This window comes from Mesoplodon densirostris, chromosome 16 (assembly GCF_025265405.1).
Source record: "Mesoplodon densirostris isolate mMesDen1 chromosome 16, mMesDen1 primary haplotype, whole genome shotgun sequence".
Taxonomy (NCBI): Eukaryota; Metazoa; Chordata; class Mammalia; order Artiodactyla; family Ziphiidae; genus Mesoplodon; species Mesoplodon densirostris.
In genome coordinates this window covers 15,367,270-15,390,612 of record NC_082676.1, presented here as the reverse complement: position 1 = coordinate 15,390,612, position 23,343 = coordinate 15,367,270, and the positions used below count along the sequence as shown (strand labels likewise).

The 23,343-nt window shown below is 43.3% G+C and overlaps 2 protein-coding genes across 2 annotated transcripts; both read right to left on the bottom strand.

The window, feature by feature from the left end:
• Window positions 1-566: 566 nt before the first annotated feature.
• LOC132476896 (kunitz-type protease inhibitor 3-like) lies at window positions 567-1,910 on the bottom strand. Its single transcript, XM_060079167.1, is given in 2 exon segments — window positions 567-679; window positions 1,835-1,910. Coding segments are annotated over 2 exon segments (189 nt in total).
• Window positions 1,911-9,212: 7,302 nt separating this feature from the next.
• On the bottom strand, window positions 9,213-22,806 carry LOC132476895 (WAP four-disulfide core domain protein 6-like). Its single transcript, XM_060079166.1, has 4 exons — window positions 22,791-22,806; window positions 14,328-14,457; window positions 9,907-10,088; window positions 9,213-9,244 (listed from the first exon to the last, which is right to left on the bottom strand). Exons 1-4 carry the CDS (start codon window positions 22,804-22,806, stop codon window positions 9,213-9,215), a joined length of 360 nt encoding a protein of 119 aa, XP_059935149.1.
• Window positions 22,807-23,343: the final 537 nt, after the last annotated feature.

The window sequence follows — 23,343 nt, the reverse complement described above, 5'->3', positions numbered from 1 at the left end:
CCTTCCAATACCATGCCCCAAGTTTTCAAATTCACCCTCCCTCCTCCAAAACCTTTATCCTCCAGTTCACTAAGCAGTAATTCATACTAAGTGTGAATGACTCAACTCTTAGTTCCCCCAGTATATTTGTATGTATGTACGTATTTTATAAATAAAGTCTTGAGATTTTAAACATGTTGGTGATATTTGTAGAATTTCGGGCACAGAGATGGGTGATTTAAAGAACAAGGCAGGGGGCTTCCCTGGTGGCGCAGTGGTTGAGAGTCCGCCTGCCGATGCAGGGGACACAGGTTCGTGCCCCGGTCTGGGAAGATCCCACATACCGCGGAGCGGCTGGGCCCGTGAGCCATGGCCGCTAAGCCTGTGCGTCCGGAGCCTGTGCTCCACAACGAGAGAGACCACAACAGTGAGAGGCCCACGTACCACAAAAAAAAAAAAAAAAAAAAAAAGAACAATGCAGGGAGAATAAATTTGAAGTGGAGGAATGCATCTCTTGTTCACAAAAATAACTTCTATTGCCCTAGAGCAACTCTGACTCCAGGGAGGGCTGTGTTCTTACTAGAAAGTCAGGTGTTCTTGCAGGCTTTCTCACATGCTTCTTTCCTCAAAAAGTTGTTGCCATTGCCATTACAACCTCCATAAGAAAAAAGCTCACATTCATAAGTTCTCCAGTTGTAAAATCAGCACAGGATCGAGCCTCGACAAAGGCCATTCTCCATAGGAAGTTTGCATACATTTGCGGAGACAGCTTTGCCTAAAGAGACAAAGTGGTTTGAGAGAGGCCCCATCACCTTCCGCTTGTTAGTCCCATATGCTAGGGGGCTGGGATGGCCGTGACCACAAATGCAAGGCTGCCCATAATATTAGCTGAGCTGTGTATTTCTTCCCATCCAGCCCACCTGGCCCACCCAGCCAGGGCCTTCTCCATCTGCACAGAAGTTGAGATTTTCACTCCTGGGAGTAACCTGATGTGGTGAAAACCCCGAGACTTGAGACTCCAATTCAAGTGGATACAAATCTTAGCCCTGCCACTTACTGCTGTGTGATGTTGTATCAACTTAACTTCTCCAAATTCCCATCTTTTCATATGTAAAATTAGGGAGCTGAACTCCACCATCTCTGAGCACAATTCCAGATCTGATTGTCTAGGATTTGATGAGTAAGGTCTCTCAGGCTTCCATCCCCTGTCTCACTGTCATTCTGGAGTCGATATCCGATAGTGAGAGGAGGACTGACTTCAATCTGAGAGCAGGGTTGAAACTTGACTCCATCATTTTCCAGCTGTGTGAGCCTGGACAAATCACCTGTATCTTTGGCACTCAGTTTCCTTCACTGTAAATGGGCATGTCATATGCACATTTTAGGCTTACTGAAGGGTGAGAGGTAACCAATGAAAAGCCTGATAAATAGAAAAGCATCAATAACAGGAGCTGCTCTCAACCATCTTTCCCTTCCTTCGCCAAGAAGCCTCTGAGAACAGGGATCTCATCATACGCTTTTCTGCAGTCTACATACCTAACACAGGCCTGACTCTGAGTTCTCAGTAAATATTTGTTAATGGGGAAAAAAATGCCATGAGATCCTCTGAGGCAGGATTACAAGTTTCTTGAACTCTCCTTTTATGTTCCTGTTATGTGACTAGCTTTATCCTTGCAATTACTCTTCAAAGTAGATATTAGGACTTCCAACTTTACATGAAGAAACTAAGGTCAGAGAGGTGAAATGCCTTTCCTAATGTCATGCTAGAAGGTGTTGGGCCAAGACTTCCTTTGTGCTGCTGGGCCCCTGGCCCTATTCCCAGGCTATTCTTGGAGCTCCCATGTTCCATACCAACCTTGTCTTAATTCTGATCAAAGCTCTTGGCAGAAGGTGAAGAGCAGGAGAAGTGAGAGAGAGACCCAGAGCTGCATGGTGCCACCCAGCAAGTGGCCCAGCCTGGGGCCGGCATTTTAGGGAGAAATGGGACCAAGGAGGAGGAGCCTGACCCCACATCCAGCTCTTTCATCCCTAACTTCTGCTGTTCATAAGGCTGATCCACCCTTGGAACAGAGTGTCCATCCAAAGCACAGCTCTGTCTTTCTCCTTTGGCCTTATCTGATCTGAATTTATCAAAGGCCACTTTACTACACTTCACGGTGTGAGCCCCTTAAACAATAAAAAAACAGCAGCCACCATTTGTTGAATGCCTCTACCTTTCCAAGCACCATTTAAAATACGCTTCATTCATTACCTCCCTTGAATCCACACAGGATCCCTGCAAGGCTTAGAACCCCCATTTTGTAAGTGAGGAGAGTTTAAGCTATCTTGACCATTATCACATGGAGAGTGAATTTCAGAACCAGGACAGGGACCCTTGTCTGTTCAGCTCCAATAAACTTGTATCACTCATTCATTCAACAAACACATACTGAGTTCCCACAGCATGCCAGGCATAGTCTTAGATGCTGCCTCCCCGGCATCTGGGGGCTCCTAAAGAATTGTGGGAACAACACACACATTGCTGTGTAGAAGGAGGACCCAACTTTTTTTGGTTTAGAGAATCACTCCAATCACCGGGGTCCAGCACATTCCCCACCGACCTGCTTTCTTGGATCCTCCAGAGATCTGATCTTTTGGAAGACAAAGCCAGTATGCTTTGGTGGGCTTTTAGTGAGCCTCAGATTCAAAGTCTGAGGTTGTACTTTTGAGTCCAGGTGTTCCTGATGTGGGCAAGTCATTTAACCTCTCTGAGCCTCAGTTTTCTCATCTATAAATTGAGATTAATTATGCTGGTTTAGCATATTTCCCAGAACTGGTGCAAGTGTTCAATGAATAAACAAATGCTTCATACATTGGAAATGTGCAACAGGTATATGCCACTTGCAGGTGTGTGTGTGTGTGTGTGTGTGTGTGTGTGTGTGTGTGGCATGATGCCTTTTTGGAAACAGGAGTGTTAACTGGATCAGCACCACATTTGGTCTCTACACAAATGTGTTACCCATCTTTGCACATTAGTGGTAACTCTTCCTTCTTTTTAAATTCCCTGCAGCCACGATCCTCATTCCTTGGCCACTGCTTCTCCCAACTATAGTTCACACAATGGTTGGTCAACCCTCTCATCACCTGCAGATTTTCACTTTATTTCCTTGAAGGCTCCTCCAAAGCCTGCATTTCCACATCTCTGTGGGTCCATCTCCTTTTGCACTTTGGTGGGTCTACCAGCATTATTCCTGGTATTCTTTCCTTAGCTCTCTTAGGAGGTCAAATCAGTTCATCAGAAAAAAATAAGAGAAGGAGGCTCCCCGGAAGTACAGACTGACATTTGCCATTCAGGCAGAAGAAAGGCAGGATTGCCTATGGGTGCCCTTGGCTGAGAGCTTTACTACAGTGCTCCCTCTTCTAGAGTGAGAACTGGCCTCTTCATACGTAATTCAGAAAAGCAGTTTTCGGGAATTCCCTGGTGGTGCAGTGGTTAGGACTCTGTGCTTTCACGGGCCCGGGTTCGATCCCTGGTCAGGAACACAAGCAGCACGGCCCGGCCAAAAAAAATCAGAAAAGCAGTTTTCATCTGGGTGGGAGCAATTCTGGCCCCCTAGGGACAGCGTCTAGAGACATTTTTGAGTGACACAACTTAGGAGTGGGGGGACACCTACTGGTAGAGGCCAGGGATGTTGTTAAACCTTCTGCAATGCACAGGACGTCCTCACCAGAAAGAATTATCTGCCCTCAAATGTCAATAGTGCCAAGGTTAGGAAAACCTTCATAAGAGTTTTGAATATAGGCCGGGCGCGCGGGCCTGGTGGTGCCCCCGCTGGCTCTGCCCTACGCCTCCCGCTGCCTACGGCCGGCAGTGAGCGCAGAGCCTGGAGGCTGCAGGCGCCGGGGACTACCACTGCAGCGTGCGCGCCAGGAACCTGTACACCGGGGCCGAGCGGCCGGCTCACATGGGTGTGCCCCCCGTCCCCCCCGCCGCGCTGGACGAGGCCCTCTCGGACCACCCGAGCGGCCCCACATCGCCCCTGAGCGCCCTCAACCTCGCCGCCGGCCATCACCACCAGCATCACGGCCACCACCACCCGCAGGCGCCGCCGCCCCCGCCGGCTCCCCAGCCCCAGCCGGCGCCGCGGCCCAGGCGGCGTCCTGGAATCTGAACCACAGCGGGAACCTGAACGACCTCTCCGGCCACACTTTCGCAGCCCAGCAGCAGACTTTCCCTAACGTCAGGGAGAAGTTCAACTCGCACCGGCTGGGGATTGAGAACTCGACGCTCGGGGAACTCCGGGTGAGCAGCAACGCGAGCTGTCCGCTGCCCTGCAGATGTACGCCTTCTCTCTACCGCCACGCAGCTCCATATTCCTATGACTGCACGAAATAGTCAGCCGCCCCGGCCCTCCTCTGCCCTGGCCCGCACCGGCTTCGCCTAGCAGACGCGACCCTCTCAAACAGTTCAGGCTGCAGAGACGCAAAAAGAACCCAAACTTGCCCACCGCTTTTTCCGCAGACCCGGGAGTAGAGAGAGCGCGCGCGCCAGCCTCAGCCTTCCGTGAAGCTGCAGGTGACTTTAATTCGCCGCCGCGTTTCTGAGATCCCAAGACGCCCCAGTACAGGGACGCGGCCCAACGAAATGAATAACGATTTTAAAATCCCCCTCCCCTTCCAGGATGGCTGTGCTCACTGCTCCACTCGGGGTTTCAAAAATTATAGCTTATGGACCAAATCCTGTAGCGACCCAGTAATGACTCTCTGTAGAGACCCCCATAGACCTATGGGGGTCTCTATAGATTATGTATGTGCTGTGTGTAATTTTAAATTTCTCTAACCGTGCTGTACAAATGTGTGGATTTGTAATCAGGCTATTTTTTTGTTGTTTTTCAGAGCCATTAATATAATATTTAAAGTTGAGTTCACTGGATCATTTCTCATCTTGCCCGACCATTTCTAACTGCCAAAGTGAAAATTCAAGAAACTCATGTGGGGTTTCCCCCCTGTACAATTATGAGATATAATTCTTTTCCCGGTTGTAGGTCTTTTACAAAACAAGAAAATAATTTATTTTTTGTTGTTGTTGGCGGATAAAGAAGTCAAGTATCTGATACTTTTTTATTTTTTAAATTTATTTTTGCTGTGTTGGGTCTTCGTTTCTGTGCGAGGGCTTTCTCTAGTTGTGGCAAGCGGGGACCACTCTTCATCGCAGTGCGCGGGCCTCTCACTATCGCGGCCTCTCTTGTTGCGGAGCCCAGGTTCCAGACGCGCAGGCTCAGTAGTTGTGGCTCACGGGCCTAGTTGCTCCGCGGCATGTGGGATCCTCCCAGCCCAGGGCTCGAACCCATGTCCCCTGCATTAGCAGGCAGATTCTCAACCACTGCGCCACCAGGGAAGGGAAGCCCTCTGATACTTTTTATTTACAAAGTGTGATGGTGTTGTATAGTAGATTCCTCCCCCAGCATTCCTAAAAGAAAAAAAAAAAAAACACTAAAAATTTAACTTGACCTGTGTTTGTCTTACGTGGTCTTAATTGTTGTACTTGCCTTAAAATAAACCCATGTTGTTTTTCTGCCCCCCACAAAAAACAAGAGTTATGAATATAAACACTTTTTAATTATAAAAATATTCCAACATTGGCAGCATGATATGAACTCCACAAAGTGAGAGCGGTGCTTAATGAGGTGTGCCTGCACTTACTTGGCTGAACAAGCCTTGTGCAAGGCACTGGCCTTTCCCAAGCAGGCACTCTGTACCAGGTTGCCCTGGGAGATCTCTGGCTGTGACTCAGTAACTTAGCCCTTCCTCAGGTGATTTGGGCATCATGCTTACCGTAATTCCAGAAGATGGAGGGCTAGTGTAAGATTTATTAAAAGCACATTAGAGAAGCTAGCAGGAAGCTCTTGCTAGTATTCTAGTACTTAGACTCATCAACGGAGTCTTACTAATCAACTTCAATTTAAAAAAATTTAAAAATTAATTGATTACTTCTGATGACATAGTAAATGCTTATATATATATATATATATATATTTTTTTTTTTTCGGTATGCGGGCCTCTCACTGTTGTGGCCTCTCCCGCTGCGGGGCACAGGCTCCGGACGCGCAGGCTCAGCGGCCATGGCTCACGGGCCCAGCCACTCTGCGGCATGTGGGATCTTCCCGGACCGGGGCATGAACCCGCGTCCCCTGCATCGGCAGGCAGACCTTCAACCACTGCGCCACCAGGGAAGCCTGTAAATGCTTATATTAACTTCCTATCATTTCATTGATCTCTACAACTATTGTGAATAAATATTTGGTAGTGTCTGTCTCTGATATAAAAAAGGAGTCTTACGAACTCTATGCCAACTGTGTGTATGTGTGTGTGTAAATAATTAATTAAATTACTTTTGACTGAGACCTGATGATTTTGGGTAGTGTAGGGATAGGGGAAGTAAATAAGGGTGGAATTTTGAAAAAGTAAAGTCGCCCCATTCAGATTATAACCTCCACATTATGTTTATCTTGTCTAGAAGGTGGAAGGAGACTAACATCACTTGAGTACCAGCTACATGTTAGGGAATTTTCTGCCTTGACTCATTACATTCTTACGAAAAGTCCTTGGGATAGATATTGTTATCATCCCAGCATAATAAACAAAACAGAAACGGGGACTTAGAGAGAAGACTCGCTAGTACGTATAACAAATACGTTCACCAAAAACACACATATACCAGGAGAGTTTATTTCTATTTTCACCTTATTTATGTTCAAAATAAATGACCAGAGGGGGAAAACAAGCTTGATCACTTTTAAGAGCAGAGTCAATTTATGTCTTCAGAAAGACAAGTGGAATTTTTATCAGAGGATAATTTTTAGTATTTTTTGCCAAAGAGCTTGAATATAAATAGGGTCTTCAGAGAAGTGGAGAAAATATCTCTAGAACTCAGGAGCCTGAAATTCTCTGTGAGACATAAGAAATTGCCACAGCTCCAGGTTGACGCTTTTCCTGGGAGCTGTAACCCTATAAGGTTTGCATCTGAGTAGTTGACATCATGAAGCAAGGCCTGCATTTTGCACCGTTTGTACTAATACTAATCTTTTCTGTTTATGAAATGTCTCTTACATACCAGGCAGTATGCTATGCACATTACATAAATCATCTTGTGTGATCTTCACAAAAACTCTATGGCTCAGATTTTATTGTTTTGCCTTTTTCACAGATGAGGAAACCATGACCCAGGGAAGTTATGAGACCTGCCCAAGTTTATTTAGTTCATAAATGGCCAGACTGGGATTTAACTTACGTTTCTCTGACCCAAGCCTTTGTTAAACCATTATACTGTATCATTCTACCACTACCCTGCCAAGGATCTCTGCCCCTCAGAAAGGACACTCCCCTCCAACACTTTTCAAACCCCAGAGGAACCATCAATTCTCCATGAACTCAATGCCTGTTCACTTCTGGGCTTTATTCTTTCTGGAAATGGAGTCTGGTAGAGGAAGAAAGGAACTCATAGAGTTGTGTTTGGGGTGGCAGAGAGATCTTGGAGATCCTGGGCTTAGAGTGGGAGATAGAATTGGATGTGTATCTATTGACCTAATTCCAGTAAAATATAGCAATTTTGTACCAGTATAGCTCCATTTCCTGCTCCCATCTTTTGTGCTTTTGCAATATATCTTACATTTATGTATGTTTAAACCTAACAATACAGTGTTATAACTATCGCCTTAAACAATCTTATCCTTTATAAAGAAATTAAGAGAAGACCACATACACACTTTTTTTTAATTTACTTTTGGCTATGTTGGGTCTTCATTACTGCGCGCGGGCTTTCTCTAGTTGCGGCGAGTGGGGTCTACTCTTCGTTGCAGTGCGCAGGCTTCTCATTGTGGTGGCTTCTCTCGTTGTGGAGCACATCATTGTGGTGGCTTCTCTCGTTGTGGAGCACGGGCTCTGGAGTACGGGCTCTAGAGCACAGGCTCTGTAGTTGTGGTGCACGGGCGTAGTTGCTCCGCGGCATGTGGGATCTTCCCGGACCAGGGCTCGAACCCGTGTCCCCTGCATTGGCAGGCGGATTCTCAACCACTGCACCACCAGGGAAGCCCCCCGCACTTTTATATTTACCTGCATATTTATCAATTCTGATATTCTTCATTCTTTTCTGCAAATCCAAATTCCCATGTAGTATCACCTCCTTTCAGCCTTAAGGATCAGGTCTGGTAGCATCAAATTCTTTGTTCTCCCATTTATATGGGAAAGTCATCATTTTACCTTTATTTTCTTTCTGTTTTTTAATAAATTTATTTATTTATTTATTTATTTATTTAATTTATTTGTCTGCGTTGGTCTCGTCTTATAGTATATGACCTTTCATGTGTGGCTTCTTTCACTTAGCGGAATGTGTTTTAGGTTCATCCACAGTGTAGCATGTATTAGTGCTTCATTCCTTTTTATGGCTGAATAATATCCAGCGTACACTGATAGCTTCCCACTTCAAGTGTCGGAGTCTCTACTTCTCTGCTCTGAGTTTTCTCTGGCTCCCTGGGAAGCTTGCTCAGCTTGAGTGCAGAACAGTCTGGAAGAGCAAGGGATTTAACAACCCCACATAACCAGTAGGGGATGGGAATCAATGGCTAAACACCTCAGCTTCCCCATCAGTGGAGACGGATGAAGACAATTTGGAGATGTGTTTTACATGGTTCTTTAGAAGGTGCCCAGTGGGATTAAGCTGCAGTTTCCCACTGTGGTAACCAACTCATAATCAACTCCTCTCCTCTTGTATCACTTATCCCACTCCTCAACTTGTGTTTCTTAAGAAATCTCCCAAATCAACTATTATACTTCCACCCATGCCCTTCTCCTAGGATTGTTTTCTAGGGGATCCAGACTAAAGCAACACCCATGGGCCCTTGTCTTAAAAGGGTCTTACGCTGTTTTGAAGAAACAGAGGAGGATAACAACATCCATGGAACTCTCAACTCTCCAGGTTCTGATTGTCTTCACTCCCTTTAATGGTGTCACCAGAAACCTCAATGACCCGTTACTCTCTGCGAAGTGTGATGTGCCAACAGATGTGAATTATTCAGTCTCAGAGGCACAGGACTAAACAGAGTGTTTTATTGGGGAAAATGGGAGCTACACAGGTATAAACAAGGGGTTCTAGAAGTTGGACATAAAGGAAGGAAGCATAGAGATGGGATCAAAACAGAAGGATATTATGTCTAAAAAGAAGCTGAGATGGAGAAAGGGGAGAGAGATCCCAGGGTTCAGTCTGGGGAAGAGCTAAGGCCCTGGAACACTGGGAGTGAAGGGGTGGAAGCCAGCCTGGAGCGTTTATCAGGCACACAGGGAGAGCCTTGGGTCCTGAGCCAAATCCTGGTGGTGGCTCCAAGGTATCCTTACGCATTCAGAAATTAGAGCCTGTTGAGAATGAAGGACAGGACGAGCTGAGCGTCTTGGGCTCAGCTCATCTTCAGAACTAATCTTGAAGTTATGTTTGTACATCTTTTCACAGGAGATTAAGAGGAAGTGGGTTTGCTCTGGGAAGCTCTAAATCTCCTTAAAGGAAAAATGGGATGTGGATGGGAGTGAGATGCTGGCAAAGAGTATTGTGAGAGGAAACTGATGGCCTGGAAGGGGTGCTTGGTGAACCTGTCTGGCCTTAGGCTGGATGTCCTGTGACCTCTCTGAAGCTGGCCTCTGGGATTTCACCACATCTACATCCTCCCCCCGCTCTCATACATGCCAGCTTTTATTCACAACCACGTCCCTTCCCAACCTCGGTTCCTGGAAAGCCACTGTCCAACCCTCTGCAAGGTGCATTCTTACCTCCTGATCGGAGCTGGTCCTGTCAGTACCTCGTCTGTCAAGGATGTAACCATCCAAGAATGGACCAAGCAACACCCAGACCCCCCAGCGTGGCCCTGGAGAGGATGGGAGACTGGAGCCCCTGGGACTCACCTTTTTGGGGGGCAGGTGCTCTGGCATATGGCTTGGGATTGGAAGTTGTTATTGTTTCCTTTGCAGCTGCCATAGATGAAGCTGGAGCAGGTATTATTTGTCTTATCATACCACCAACGACGGAAAAAAGCCAGGCAGGGGCCAGGTTCTTTGAGCATACTGCATATGTCTGCAGGGAGACCCCAGAGTTGAGAATTTAGAGTGCCCATGCCAAAAAAAAAAAAAAAAAAAAAAGCAACCTTTATCGTCCAGATGAAGCTGAACAGGTTCCTTTCACCTTTTCACATCTCAGGAGCCCAGCTCCACTGATGTATTTGCACATTTGCAGGGCAACCCCAAAGTGGAGCTGTTTGGGTGTCTGCATCCCCAGGGAACATCAGTCTCCCCCTTCCCTTCTGGTCACTGGACTCAGTGTCTCCCCTGAGAGTGAGGAGCCTCCAGTTTCATGGCTCTGTTCCTAATTCGGTGTGTGCACATCAACCTCCCACGTTACCTGTCTTGTCCTTGACTTCCCCTTCTGTAAAATGGGAATGCAAAATCCCACCCTGCTTATTGCACAGGGCTGTCCTGAGGTGCAAGTAAGACCACCCTTGTGGCCCTCTAAGGTGTGAGTTCCTTGATTGTATCTGAATGTGCAGCTCCTAGCACAGTGCCTGGCGGAGAGTAGCTGCTCAATAAATACATCCTGAATGGATAAAAGATACGGAGTGCCTTGAAAATGCCAAATTATAAGCCACTTACTCTGCCCTCCAAACCATGCCAAGGAAAGAGAATATGGGATCAGAGTCAAGGGCAAGTCCATGCAGGGAAGGCAGGGAGTAGTTTTTCAGATGGTCAAGCCCCTTTTTTTCCTGCAGTTAGCTTCTGTCCTGTTATGGGTTGAGTCCCCCTCCCCCTCAAGTTCATATGTTGAAGTTCTAACCCTCAGTGTCTCAGAATGGGACCCTATTTGGAAATAGAATTGTGGCAGATGTAATTAGTTAAGATGAGGTCATACTGGAATGGGGTGGGCCCCTAATCCAATATGACTGGTGTCCTTTAAAAAGGGTAAAGTCAAATAGATAACTAATAAGGACCTACTGTATAGCACAGGGAACTCTACTCAGTATTCTGTAATGACCTATATGGAAAAAGAAGCTTAAAAATAGTGTGTGTGTATATATATATATATATATATATATATATATATATATATATATATATATGTAAAACTCTTTCACTTTACTGTACACCAGAAATTAACACAACACTGTAAATCAACTATACTCCAGTAAAAATTTTTAAATATAACAAACAAATAAAAAGGGTAAATTCAGACACAGACACCCAAACCCAGGGAGGACACCATGTGAACATGAAGATAAGAGATCTCCAGGGCTTCCCTGGTGGTGAAGTGATTAAGAATCTGCCTGCCAATGCAGGGGACACGGGTTCGAGCCCTGGTCCAGGAAGATCCCACATGCCGCAGAGCAGCTAAGCCCTTGCACCACAACTACTGAAGCCCGCGAGCCTGGAGTCCGTGCTCTGCAACAAGAGAAGCCACGAAAATGAGAAGCCCACGCACAGCAAAGAAGAGTGCCCCAGCTCGCTGCACCTAGAGAAAGCCTGTGCACAGTAACGAAGACCCAACGCAAGCTAAAAATAAAATAAATTAAAAAAAAAAAAAAAACAGAGAGAGAGAGAGATCTCCAAGGCAGGGAACGCCCAAGATTGCCAGTAAAGTACCAGAAGTTAGGGGAGAGGTATGAACAGATTCTCCCTCACCACCTGACAAAGAACCAACCTTACCAACACTTGACCTTGGACTTCTAGCCTGCAGAACTGTGAAACAATATATTTCTGTTGTTAAAGCCACCCAGTTTGTGGTGCTTTGTTACAGCAGCCCTAGCAAACTAATACAGGTGCTAACTAAACTATATAAGTTCCCCAAGGGTCAATCCCCACAGCTAAATAGTTAAGTCCCACTGATTTTTACCTTCTCATAGCTCACCTGTCTGCCCGTCTCTTTAACTTAAGTCTCAGTGGCTCATGCCTGGGCTGTTGAGTTAGCTTCAAACTGATCTTCCTGCCTCAATCCTTGGCTGCTCCAATCAGTCCTTCATACCGCCCACCAGAGAGAAGGACCTGGTAGATCTGAGACAAAGCTGATCATGTTATTACACAGCTAAGACCTTGATTTCATGACCAAGCCTTCCATGACCCACAGACCCTTCATGATCGGGCTCCTATTTGGGGCTCTGGCTTCCTCCCCTACAGTCCCCTTTTGAGCTACAAGCTCCCACAATCTTCAACCCACCATGCCACCCCACACCTCCACACCATTCTCTCCACATTCCCTCTGCCACCCCTCTGTTGTTCATTAATGACACTCTTATTCTCCCTTCAAAACCTTTCCCAGACATCAACTCCACTGTGGTGTCTCGGACTCCATTCTACACACCACACCCTCACAAGTGCCTAAATCAATCCTGCATTTTTCTACCGTGCTTCTGAGTCTTGTGTGCATGTTTGTCATTTGTTTACATCTTTGGTCTCATCTGTGATGTTGTGAGCTTCTAGTGAGCAGGGATTGTGTCTGATTTCATCTTGGAACCCCATTCCCAGCAAGTGGTCGGACACAGTATAGGATTTTGCAAATGTTGAGGATAAAACAAAATACATCCTGACTGAACTGAATAAGTTATTCATTGAGCACCTACTATGTGCTAGATGCTTAAAGAGACAAAGAAAACGCACGGCCTCTGTTATATAGGAGCTCCCAGTCATGGACGATGAATAATGTGAGCTAATATGTATCATGTGGCTATTACATGCCAGGCGTTGCTCTGAGCACTTCACGTGCATCAACATATTTGACCTTTCAAATAACCTTTAATATTAGTCTTTTTGTTATATGAGGCACCGCAAGGGAAAGTTGTTAATTTGCCCAAGATAAATAGGCTGGTACAAACTGGAGCTAAGATTTGAACTCAGGAAGTCTGGTTTCAGAAGTCCTCAATGATAGGCAAGTGAACAATTTACTATCCTCCTGCCTGTCCACTCTGCTCCATTGTCAAGTCCTGTTTACTTCACCTCCTAAATGCCTCTCAAACATATCCTACCCTTCTCCATCCCCTCAGCTACCTATCTAGTCCAAGCTACCATTTTCTTTCATCCTGAAATCCTTTAAGCCACTCCATTCCTGCTCTGTAGGCATAGTAAAAGCCACACCACGTCCCCACCTGACTCAATGAATGTCCATTGATCTTAAGATCAAGGCGAGACCCTCACCCATCACACCCTACCTACCAAGAATCATTTTTCCTTGCACCATGCTCATACTTGCTCTTGCTCTCTGGAGTCCCTAGGCCCTACCATCGAGCCTTTGAACATGTACATTCCCTGTGCCTGGAAAGCCCTCCACCCATTTTTTTCCCTAAATTTGCTACATCCTTCTGAACTCAACTCCAGGTCTGCTTTCTCAAGGAAGATTTCCTCAACCTCCCTGACCACACTCGTCAAATCCTATTATGGGTCTCCGAGACAATCGACAAATATTTAACTGATGCATAAAAAATCTTTGATAGTCTTAATAGATTCACAGACATAGAATACAAACTTATGGTCACCAAAAGGGAAAGGAGGGGGAGGGATAAGTTAGGAGTTTGGGATTCACAGATACACCTTACAGTGTATAAAATAGATAAACAACAAGGACTTACTGCATAACACATATATAACTATATTCAATATCTTGGAATGACCTATAATAGAAAAGAAACTGAAAAAGATTATATATATATATATATATATATTTGTCATACACCTGAAACATTGTAAATAACTACAATTTTTTAAAAAAAAAGAAATTTTGATAGTCTTTTTGAAGCCCAGGGAGTTGGGCATGGAGTTAAGATTACATCAGCAAACGACGAACCCTCTAGTCTGGAGTGGTCAGGGAAGCTTTCCTAGTGCTAAGTTGGATTTGTATAGGCAGAGAGGCAGTCAATCTGGAGCAAAAAGCTATTTTTTGCATTTGTTAGAAATACAAATATCTTAATTATCACTTGCAGCAACAGTGTTGATATATGGTAGGCCAGCAATGGCCCCTTGGGGACTAAGAAAATCATGGGAGTGAAAAAAAAAAGAAAAAGAAAAAAATAAGAAGAAGAGTGAAAAGGAGCCAAGAGGCTATCTGGTTCAATCCCACCCCTACACCTATCTTTTGTTCAAGGAAACTGAGGCCCAAACAAGATGAAGATACTCCCTACTGTCATACATCATATTGGGGGCAGTGATCAATCTGAATTTCAAGTCTCCCAAGTCCAGCAATCTTGCTCAGAGACCAGCCCTTAGTGAACCAGGGACAATGCCAGTGCAGAGGGGCAGAAGTTGAGGTATGGGTAGAGGGGTTGGTTACTCTGAGACTCTCAACCTTACCTTGTTGGAGGTTGAAGCATTTTCTTCCGCAGCTGAAGAAGCAACACTTCTCATGCCTTGGACATATTTTGTCCTTCGAACATTCATCCCTTTCTTTGAATTCACAGTTATCTTGGATTCTGGGGCATCTCTCTAGGGAAGGGACTTATAACCATGAGTCTTACAAGTCATAGTGCCCACCCTTCTCCAGACCCAAGGCAATTCCGGGGAGTCAGGGAACTTTGCTTTCACTTTGCTCAGCCCCAGGAGTCCTTTTCCTCAGGGACTTTCATTTATTTCCCAGCACTGCCTGCACCATCCTCCCTTCTGACCACCCCTCACTCTCTACCTAGTCCCATCCCCTAAGGCAGGATTTCTCAACCTAGGCACTAGAGGCATTTGGGCTGGATAATTATTTGATGGGTGGTGGAGGCTGTCCTGTGAATTGTAGGACATTTAGCAGAATCCCTGGCCTCTACCCACTAGATGCCAGTAACACTCCCCACTTGTAACAACCAAAAAGGTCTCTAGACGCTGTAAGTGTCCCCCTGGAAGGCAAAATCGTCCATTGAAAGCCACGGGTCTAAGCCAGTGGGGTCATTTTGGGCTGCTTGAGGAGACAGTGTTTGGGAGTTCCTCTGGGGGGTGCTATTGTGCAGTGATAAATATTGTGCACCCTAGCAGTCAGACCATTAGGTTTTTAAATTCTAACTCTTGATTTACCAGTTACCCTCTCTGAACTTTGTTTTCTTCATTTGTAAAATCACTTTAGCCTTACAGAGTGGTGAGGAAGAAATAAGACAAAGTGTGTAAAGCTATAATCATTGTCACGGATGCGCAGTAATATTAACTAACATTATAGTTATATATATAGTAGTTAAGTGTCTACCATAAGCCGAGCACTCTTCTGAACGTTTTAAATGGATTATCTCATTTAATCCCCATAATTGTTCAATGAGGTATATTCTATTAATATCCCCATTTTGCAGATGAGGAAACTGAAGCACATGGAATTTAAGTAACTTGACTACTAAGTGGTAGAACCAGAATTTGGACCCACCAAGTATGACTCCAGATCCCTCTCTTTAAATCCCTACTTTCTGAATGTTCAGTAAATGGTAGCTATTATCATTATTATTATATAGTCATGGAGTATTACTGTCTTAAGTTCAAAGGAGAGGCCACAACAGTGAGAGGCCCGCGTACCGCAAAAAAAAAAGATTAGGACATTTAAAAAATAACTACATATATAGGAAAAATTAGAAAGTGAGCATGCATGTCCAGGAAAGGGCTCAGAAAAGATGTGAGAATATCTTAAGTTTACATTTCAGGCTGATCACAGGGACAACCTAAGGCAATCAAAAAAAAAAAGAAAAAGAAAAAGAAAAAGTACAAAAACAGTAACAAAATAAAACCACTCCCTGGAGAAGGGGGAGAATCTGATTTCCAGAGTTACCACATTATTAAATTCAAATGTCCAATTTTCACCAAAAAAAAAAAAAGCACAAGGCATACAAAGAAATATGAAAGTATGGGCCATTCAAATTTTAAAAAATAAATCAACCAAAACTGTCCCTGAAGAAGATCTGATAGAAGATCTACTAGATAAAGATTTTAAAACAACTGTCTTAAAGATGCTCAAAGAACTAACATGAAGAAAGTAAAGAAAATGTATGAATAAAATGGAAATATCAATAAAGATATTTTTTTAACTAAAAACAAACAGAAAAGAAATTATGGAGCTGAAAAGTACAATAACTGAAATGAAAAATTCATTAGAGGGATTCAAAGGCAGATTTAAGCAGGCAAAAGAAAAAAGCAGTGAACCTGAACATAAGACAATGGAAATTATCAAGTCTCAAGAACAGAAAGAAAAAACACCTGTAGGACATCATCAAAATATATCAACATACTCGTTGTGGGAGTCCCAGAAGGAGAAGTGAGACAGAAAAGGAGGAAAGAATATTTGACAAAATATGACTGAAAACTTCCCAAATTTGGTGAAAGATATGAATATAAATATCCAAGAAGTAAAATAACTGCAAGATGAACAAGATACGTATCTCTTGTAGATAAATATACATTTTTTTCCTCTCTGGCCAAATTTTTTAAAATTAACTAATTAATTTATTTTTTGGCTGCATTGGGTCTTTGTTGCTGCACGCAGGCTTTCTCTCACTGCAGGCAAGCGGTGGCTACTCTTCGTTGCGGTGCTTCTCACTGTGGTGGCTTCTCCTGTTACGGAGCACGGGACCTAGATCACACGGGCTTCAGTAGTTGTGGCACGTGGACTCAGTAGTTGTGGCTTGCAGGGTCTAGAGCACAGGCTCAGTAGTTGTGGTACACGGGCTTAGTCACTCCGGAACATGTGGGATCTTCCTGGACTAGGGCTTGAACCCGTGTCTCCTGCATTGGCAGGCAGATTCTTAACCACTGCACCACCAGGGAAGACCCTGTTCTCACCAATTTTTAATCTTACTGATTCCACTATCCTCGTAATACAAGCAGACCATTACAACTTCCCATAAATCCATGAATTAGGTTGTCTTTGCTTCCAGGTAAAGTGGACAAGGACAGATATTTCCTCAAGCTCTTGCCACTTGGAAAATTTTCATTCCTCGCTGTCCTTCAGGGTAATGGAGCTATAAATGTTGAAGCAGTTGTTTTCAATCAGTCCTAACACACATACACTGAAGGACTGTGCAAATCAGACCCTTTTATCACCATTAGTCATCTGGTCTTTGAGAATTCCTGAAGAAACCATAAGTGTGGATTTCAAATACCTTGACAACACAACACAACACAACAAGAAGAGTATATTTCATGGTTTGAGAGTGTAATTTGCTTTCTCATAAAATTTACTTGTGCCTTTGGGCCATGTCATAACTGGTTTAATGTAGACTCCTTCCTAATTTAAATAGACTTCTAATGGGTTTACTAGGTACTCCAAGCTTTTCTCAAGCATTCTTCTTTTAAAAGTTTTATCCAGACAAAGCAGGGAGTTAATGACCCTCACTGTTTTCCACCCCATAACATTTTCACCCAGTGTCTTAGACCTCACACACTGAAATGGAACATTTCATCTTCTCTCCCTGAGGACCTGCAATTCTGAACATTCACTCCCATGCTTGCACATGACCATACAGGAACTTTGGGAACCCAATATTTAAATAATGGTGCCATCAGGTAGCTCTTCTTCTGAACACATAGGGGAAAAATACAACACATTCAGCACTCTGGAATATATTTATTCCTTCATCATAGCCTAGGGCCTCTCCCACCCAGCCCTGCCACTATTTAGCTTGTCCTAATAATGACAATGGAGTTGGTGATCAGGAGAAGCAAAGATGTTGACCTTGCTGGAACCATGGAACCAGAACCTTCAGATACCTTTTACTCCAGCCTTCGGCCCTGATCTTTCTCCATGCTGTGGAGAATGTACTCCAGCCCACACAAGATACTTAGCCTCTACCCACTGACTATTAAATCAGATTCCAAGTCTTTTATACAGTTTAATTACGAAAGCCTTAAAAAAAAGGAATTATGCCTCATTTGGCTTCCTCTAACAATATATGACCTAGCATAGCAGAGAAACTAATTGTATATTGATTACGTTATCAACACAGGACTGGATCATAATGACACTCTAGAACTCAAGTATGCAAAAACATTTAAAGGTTATCAGAAATTTTAAAACATAAGTTTAACACTTTTCAAAAATAATGTTCCACCTAGATCCATATCAAGGTTGCTTATATTTGTTGCCACATAGAATATATATTATTAATCACATGGAGATGTGGAGTCATAATATATATAACAGAATTGATATAGTCTATGCATTACAAGCTAAAATGTTTTAATCTTTTCTCTCTCATAATGTCCAAGTACAAAATAATAATTTATCCCCTTAGCAAAAAGAAAATATCCTGGCACCAATAAGATAACGGAATTAAGATTTGCCCAGGACTTCCCTGGCGGTCCAGTGGTTAAGACTCCATGCTTCCAATGCAGCGGGCGTGGGTTCAATCCCTGATCAGGGAACTAAGATTCCACGTGCTGCGTGGCAAGGCCAAAGAATTAAAAAAAAAAATTTGCCCAATATGAACCAAAATCCTTGAACATTAAAAGCCTAGATTCTCTGACTCTTACCCAAATACTCACAGCTCCCCACTCTCCCATTCATGAGTTCTTCCTGCCCACACTTGTAGGAAAGAAAGGACACCATGATTGAGAGTCCAATATGTGGAGGGAAAGTTCTGCAAAGAAAAATTGGGGTGCTATTACCAGATGGAGGATAGTGGACAAAACCAAAAATATTCACTACATTCTACCCCTTGACTCTTTTTTTTTTTTTTTTTTTTTTCTTTTTGCGGTATGCGGGCCTCTCACTGTTGTGGCCTCTCCCTCTGCGGAGCACAGGCTCCGGACGCGCAGGCCCAGCGGCCATGGCTCACGGGCCCAGCCGCTCCGCGGCATATGGGATCCTCCCAGACCGGGGCACGAACCCGTATCCCCTGCATCGGCAGGCGGACTCCCAACCACTGCGCCACCAGGGAGGCCCTACCCCTTGACTCTTTAACTCATACGCACTGTTTTCCATTCATAAACTTTTTAAGGCTTATGATTAAAATAGCCAAAAGCATTTAACACAACCCAAAAAGAGACCATCGGAAGTCCCGTTCACTACCTCAACTACCTTCAGAGCTAGGGTTTTACAGGTAAAGTCCCTTCTCTTTTAGCACTACCTGAATCCTGCCACGAAATTCTGCAACCAGTGTATCAAATGGCAAGTTTCAACATCAACCAACATATCTTAAATAAAACAGTAAGTAAAATGGAAAAGAGGGAATTTCATTTAATTCTATAATACAAGCAAGGAAAAATAGGTAGCATATTTGTGCTGTATCTTATAAGGCTGTAACTTGTTTTAAAAACATTCCTCCTTCAAATATTGTACATTCCATATTGCCCCACCTTTGGCCAGAACCTCTGTTTAACTGGGCTCTTTACACTTTGGGTAACCCAAAGTAACATTCTAGACAGAAGAAATATGAGCTCATGGTGGGACTTCCTGGGTAGTTTTTAATTTTTCCATCTTTCAGGCTTTCATGCCTTCTAACTTCCATGAACCTTTACCACCTCAGATGATGTACCATACATGCTCTAGGGCTTCAGAGTCCCTTCGGTGAAGCATTAACCATATCCCCCCTGATAGTCAGGCTCATTCACTTTAGATAAAAGTATAATCCTTCTTTTCCTGATTTACCAGGTGAAAGAGAATTCCAGTTGAGCCCATAAATGTGGGTTAAGGAAGCTGTGGCACCACAGAAAAGAGAGGCTTAGCCAGAAGTGAAATATAACTGCAATGAAATTGCCTGGTCCGGTACAAAGTCCTTCCCTCTAATGGAATGCTACTGGGTACATGAGCGTCTCAAGCATTTCTCAAGAACTTTCAGTTGTTAGTTTTCTACTAGACAGAACAGAAAATGCAATGGAAAAAAAAATAAAGGAAATGTAATGACCCTCATTGTTTTCTGCCTCACACCTCTTTCATCTAAAATTTTGTGCTGTATGCTTTCCACTGAAATGGAACATCTCACTTTCTTCCCCCAGAGACATGCAATGAAGGACTTTCACTGCACATGATAACGGAGATACTCCATGCAAAACACCAAGGTTTCCAGCAGCCTGGGGGATATTTATTCAATTCGTTATAGCCTAGACCCTCTCCCATTCAGTTTTCCTTCTCCTTATTGGGAGCTGGGCTAGTTAGTAAGTTAAACAAAGATGTTGACACTGTTGGAACCATGGAGCAAGGCACCTCCAGACTCCTGGCCCAACAGTGAGGAATAGACATCAAGAGTTTAGCTTCTACTAGGTAGATCTTAAATATTCTCACAACACACACACACACACACACAAATGGTAATTATATGAGGTGATGGATATGTTAATTTGCTATCACTTCACAGTGTATACGTATATCAAAACATCATGTTGCACACCTTAAATATAATTTTTATTTATCAACTGTACTTCAGTAAAGCTGGGGGGGGGGTAGGCCTGACTAGGCCTCACCTCATGTTTCTACATTTCAAGCTTTTTATCTTCTGTTAAACTTTACTGCTTAATACAGTGGTATTATGCAATTCGGTGTTTGCTTCACTTACCCTATTGTGATACATTAACCCTATTTTCTCTTGATATGGTCAACTGAATAAAATTGAGGACCCAGAAATAAATTCTTACATTTTTGATCAATTGATTTCCAACAAAGGGGCCAAGATAATTCAATGGGGAACTCAGTAGTTTTTTCAACACGTGGTGCTGGGACGATAGGATATACACATGCAAAAGAGTAAAATTGGACCTCTACCTCACATCATATACAATAACTAACACAAAATGGATCAAAGGCCTAAATGTAAGAGCCAAAACTATAAAACTCTTAGAAGAAGAAAACACACAGAGGCAAATATTTGTCACCTTGGGTTAGGCAATGGTTTGTTAGAATGACACTAAAAGTACAAGTGACAAAAGAAAAAATAGATACATTGGTCTTCATCAAATCACTATCAAGAAAGTGGAGGGAATTCCCTAGAGGTCCAGTGGTTACGATTCCACGCTTCCACTGCAGGGGGCACGGGTTTGATGCCTGGTTGGGGAACTAAGATCCCGCAAGCCCTGCAGTCAGCCAAAAAAAAAAAAAAAAGTTTTATTCATAATTGCCAAAAAATGGAAATAAACCAGATGTCCATCAGTTGATGAATGGGTAAACAAAATGTGCTATATTCATACAATGGAATATTATTTAGCAATAAAAAGGAATGAAGTACTGATACATGCTACAACATGGATGAACCTTAAAAATATTATGTTAAGATGGGGCACAGAGATGCTTCTGGAAGAAATATCACAATGACTGCCCAAGGAGAACCCCAAGTTCAGTTCAAACTTATACTGGTTGGTGATGGTGTTACTGGAAAAACTATTTTCATGAAACATCATTTGACTGGTGAATTTGAGAAGTATGTAGCTACCTTGGGTGTTGAGGTCCATCCCCTTGTGTTCCATACCAGCAGAGCATCCATTAAGTTCAATGTATGGTCAGTTGGGCAGAAGAAATTTGGTGGACTGAGAGATGGCTATTATATCTAAGCCCAGTGTGCATTATAAGGTTGGATGTAACATCAAGAGTTACTTACAAGAATGTGCTTAACTGGCATGGAGATCTCGTAGGAGGGTGTAAAACACCCCCACTGTGCTGTGTGGCAACAAAGTGGATATTAAGGACAGGAAAGGTAAGACAAAATTGTCTTCCACTAAAAAAGAATCTTCAGGGACTTCCCTGGCAGTGCAGTGGTTAAGAATCTGCCTGCCAATGCAGGGGACACGGGTTCAAGCCCTGGCCAGGGAAGATCCCACATGCCGCAGGGCAACTAATCACATGCGCCACTATTAGTAAGCCTGTACTCTAGAACCCACGAGCCACAACTACTGAAGCCCACAGGCTTAGAGCCCAGGCTCCACAACAGGAGAAGCCACCGCAATGAGAAGCCCATGCACCGCAATGAAAACCCAACACAGCCAAAAAAAAAAAGTCCCAGATGCATCTGCATAGTATGATTTCAATTATGTCTTTCGTTTTTTTAAACTAAGATAGAAGCTCTCTTAATGAAACCCACTTAATGAATTAATTAGCATTCCATTTCCTGTAAAAAATATACTGACTGATTTGTTCCCACCTTGGGAGGCATGGGTAGTAGACGACTAAAACATAATTTACCCTCAAAATGGTAATTCTAGCATTTGGAGGAGCGAAAAACACTGAAACCTAGAAATAGGTTTCTAAGGACATGGGGAAAAGTTGGAGATTAAAGGGAGGGATTGAGAGGGCCTCCCTGGTGGCGCAAGTGGTTGAGAGTCCGCCTGCCGATGCAGGGGATACGGGTTCGTGCCCCGGTCGGGGAGGATCCCATATGCCGCGGAGCGGCTGGGCCCGTGAGCCATGGCCGCTGAGCCTGCGCGTCCGGAGCCTGTGCTCCGCAACGGGGGAGGCCACAACAGTGAGAGGCCCGCATACCGCAAAAAAAAAAAAAAAAAAAAAAAAAGGGAGGGATTGAGAGAAGTGACTTTCTTTACTTTCTCCAAGTCAATAAAGAAGTTGATAGGGAACGGCTTTCCTGGCGGTCCAGTGGTTAAGACTCCACACTCCTAATGCAGGGGGCACAGGTTCAATCCCTGATCTGGGAACTAAGATCCCGCATGCTGCCTGGCGTGGCCAAAAAATAAAATAAAATAAACAATCTATAGATTTCAAATATTAAAATTTTTTAAATAAAATAAATAAAAATAGACATTTATTTAAAAAAGAAATTGAGAGGGATAGATACCTTTTTATTTTTCTGTAATTTTTAAATATTTTTCTAGTAAGGGGTTTAAAAGATACAGAAAATGATTAACAAATGTTTGATCAAACTTACCAGTATAATCATTCATCTCACCAGTAAAATCGGCATTTAACTGCATGCGTGTTTACAAATGAAGTTAGGCATTTTGCTATGTACTGAGTCCGTTTGAGTAATTTCATTTTATGGAGGTTTTTATACTTTTAACCATAAAAACACACACAAAACATTTCCTAGTAAATTTTTCATCTCCTCCATGTTTGAGTTCTATCCTTTTCACATTCTTTTTATTGAAGATGTTTATTTCTTCTCTGTTTTTCTTAACCATGATTGTCAAAGTTTTGTCATTTTAATGGTGCCTTTAAAGTACAAACTTTTCATTTTTTTTGGCAGTTTTAGTGTTTCTTCTTTTCTAATTCATTCATTTCAATTACTATCCTCATCAATATCTTATTTTATATTTACTTTGTTATTTTCCTTCCAGTTTAAGTTCAAGGCTATATTAACTGGTTTTCCAATGTTTACATTTATATATTAAAACACGGATAATAATTCATTTACAACTGTTCATTATTGAGATATTGATGTGATGCTGACGTCCTGAGCCATGAGTCATCATGATCCCTTG

Excerpts from the sequence above, each read along its gene's own strand:
- LOC132476895 (XM_060079166.1), bottom strand. Across the intron at positions 10,089-14,327 it reads AAATGCTTCAACCTCCAACA|GGTCTCCCTGCAGACATATG; the intron begins AGGTAAGGTTGA and ends TCTCAACTCTGG. Across the intron at positions 9,245-9,906 it reads AGCACCTGCCCCCCAAAAAG|TGTTCCAGGGCCTTAGCTCT; the intron begins GTGAGTCCCAGG and ends CTTCACTCCCAG.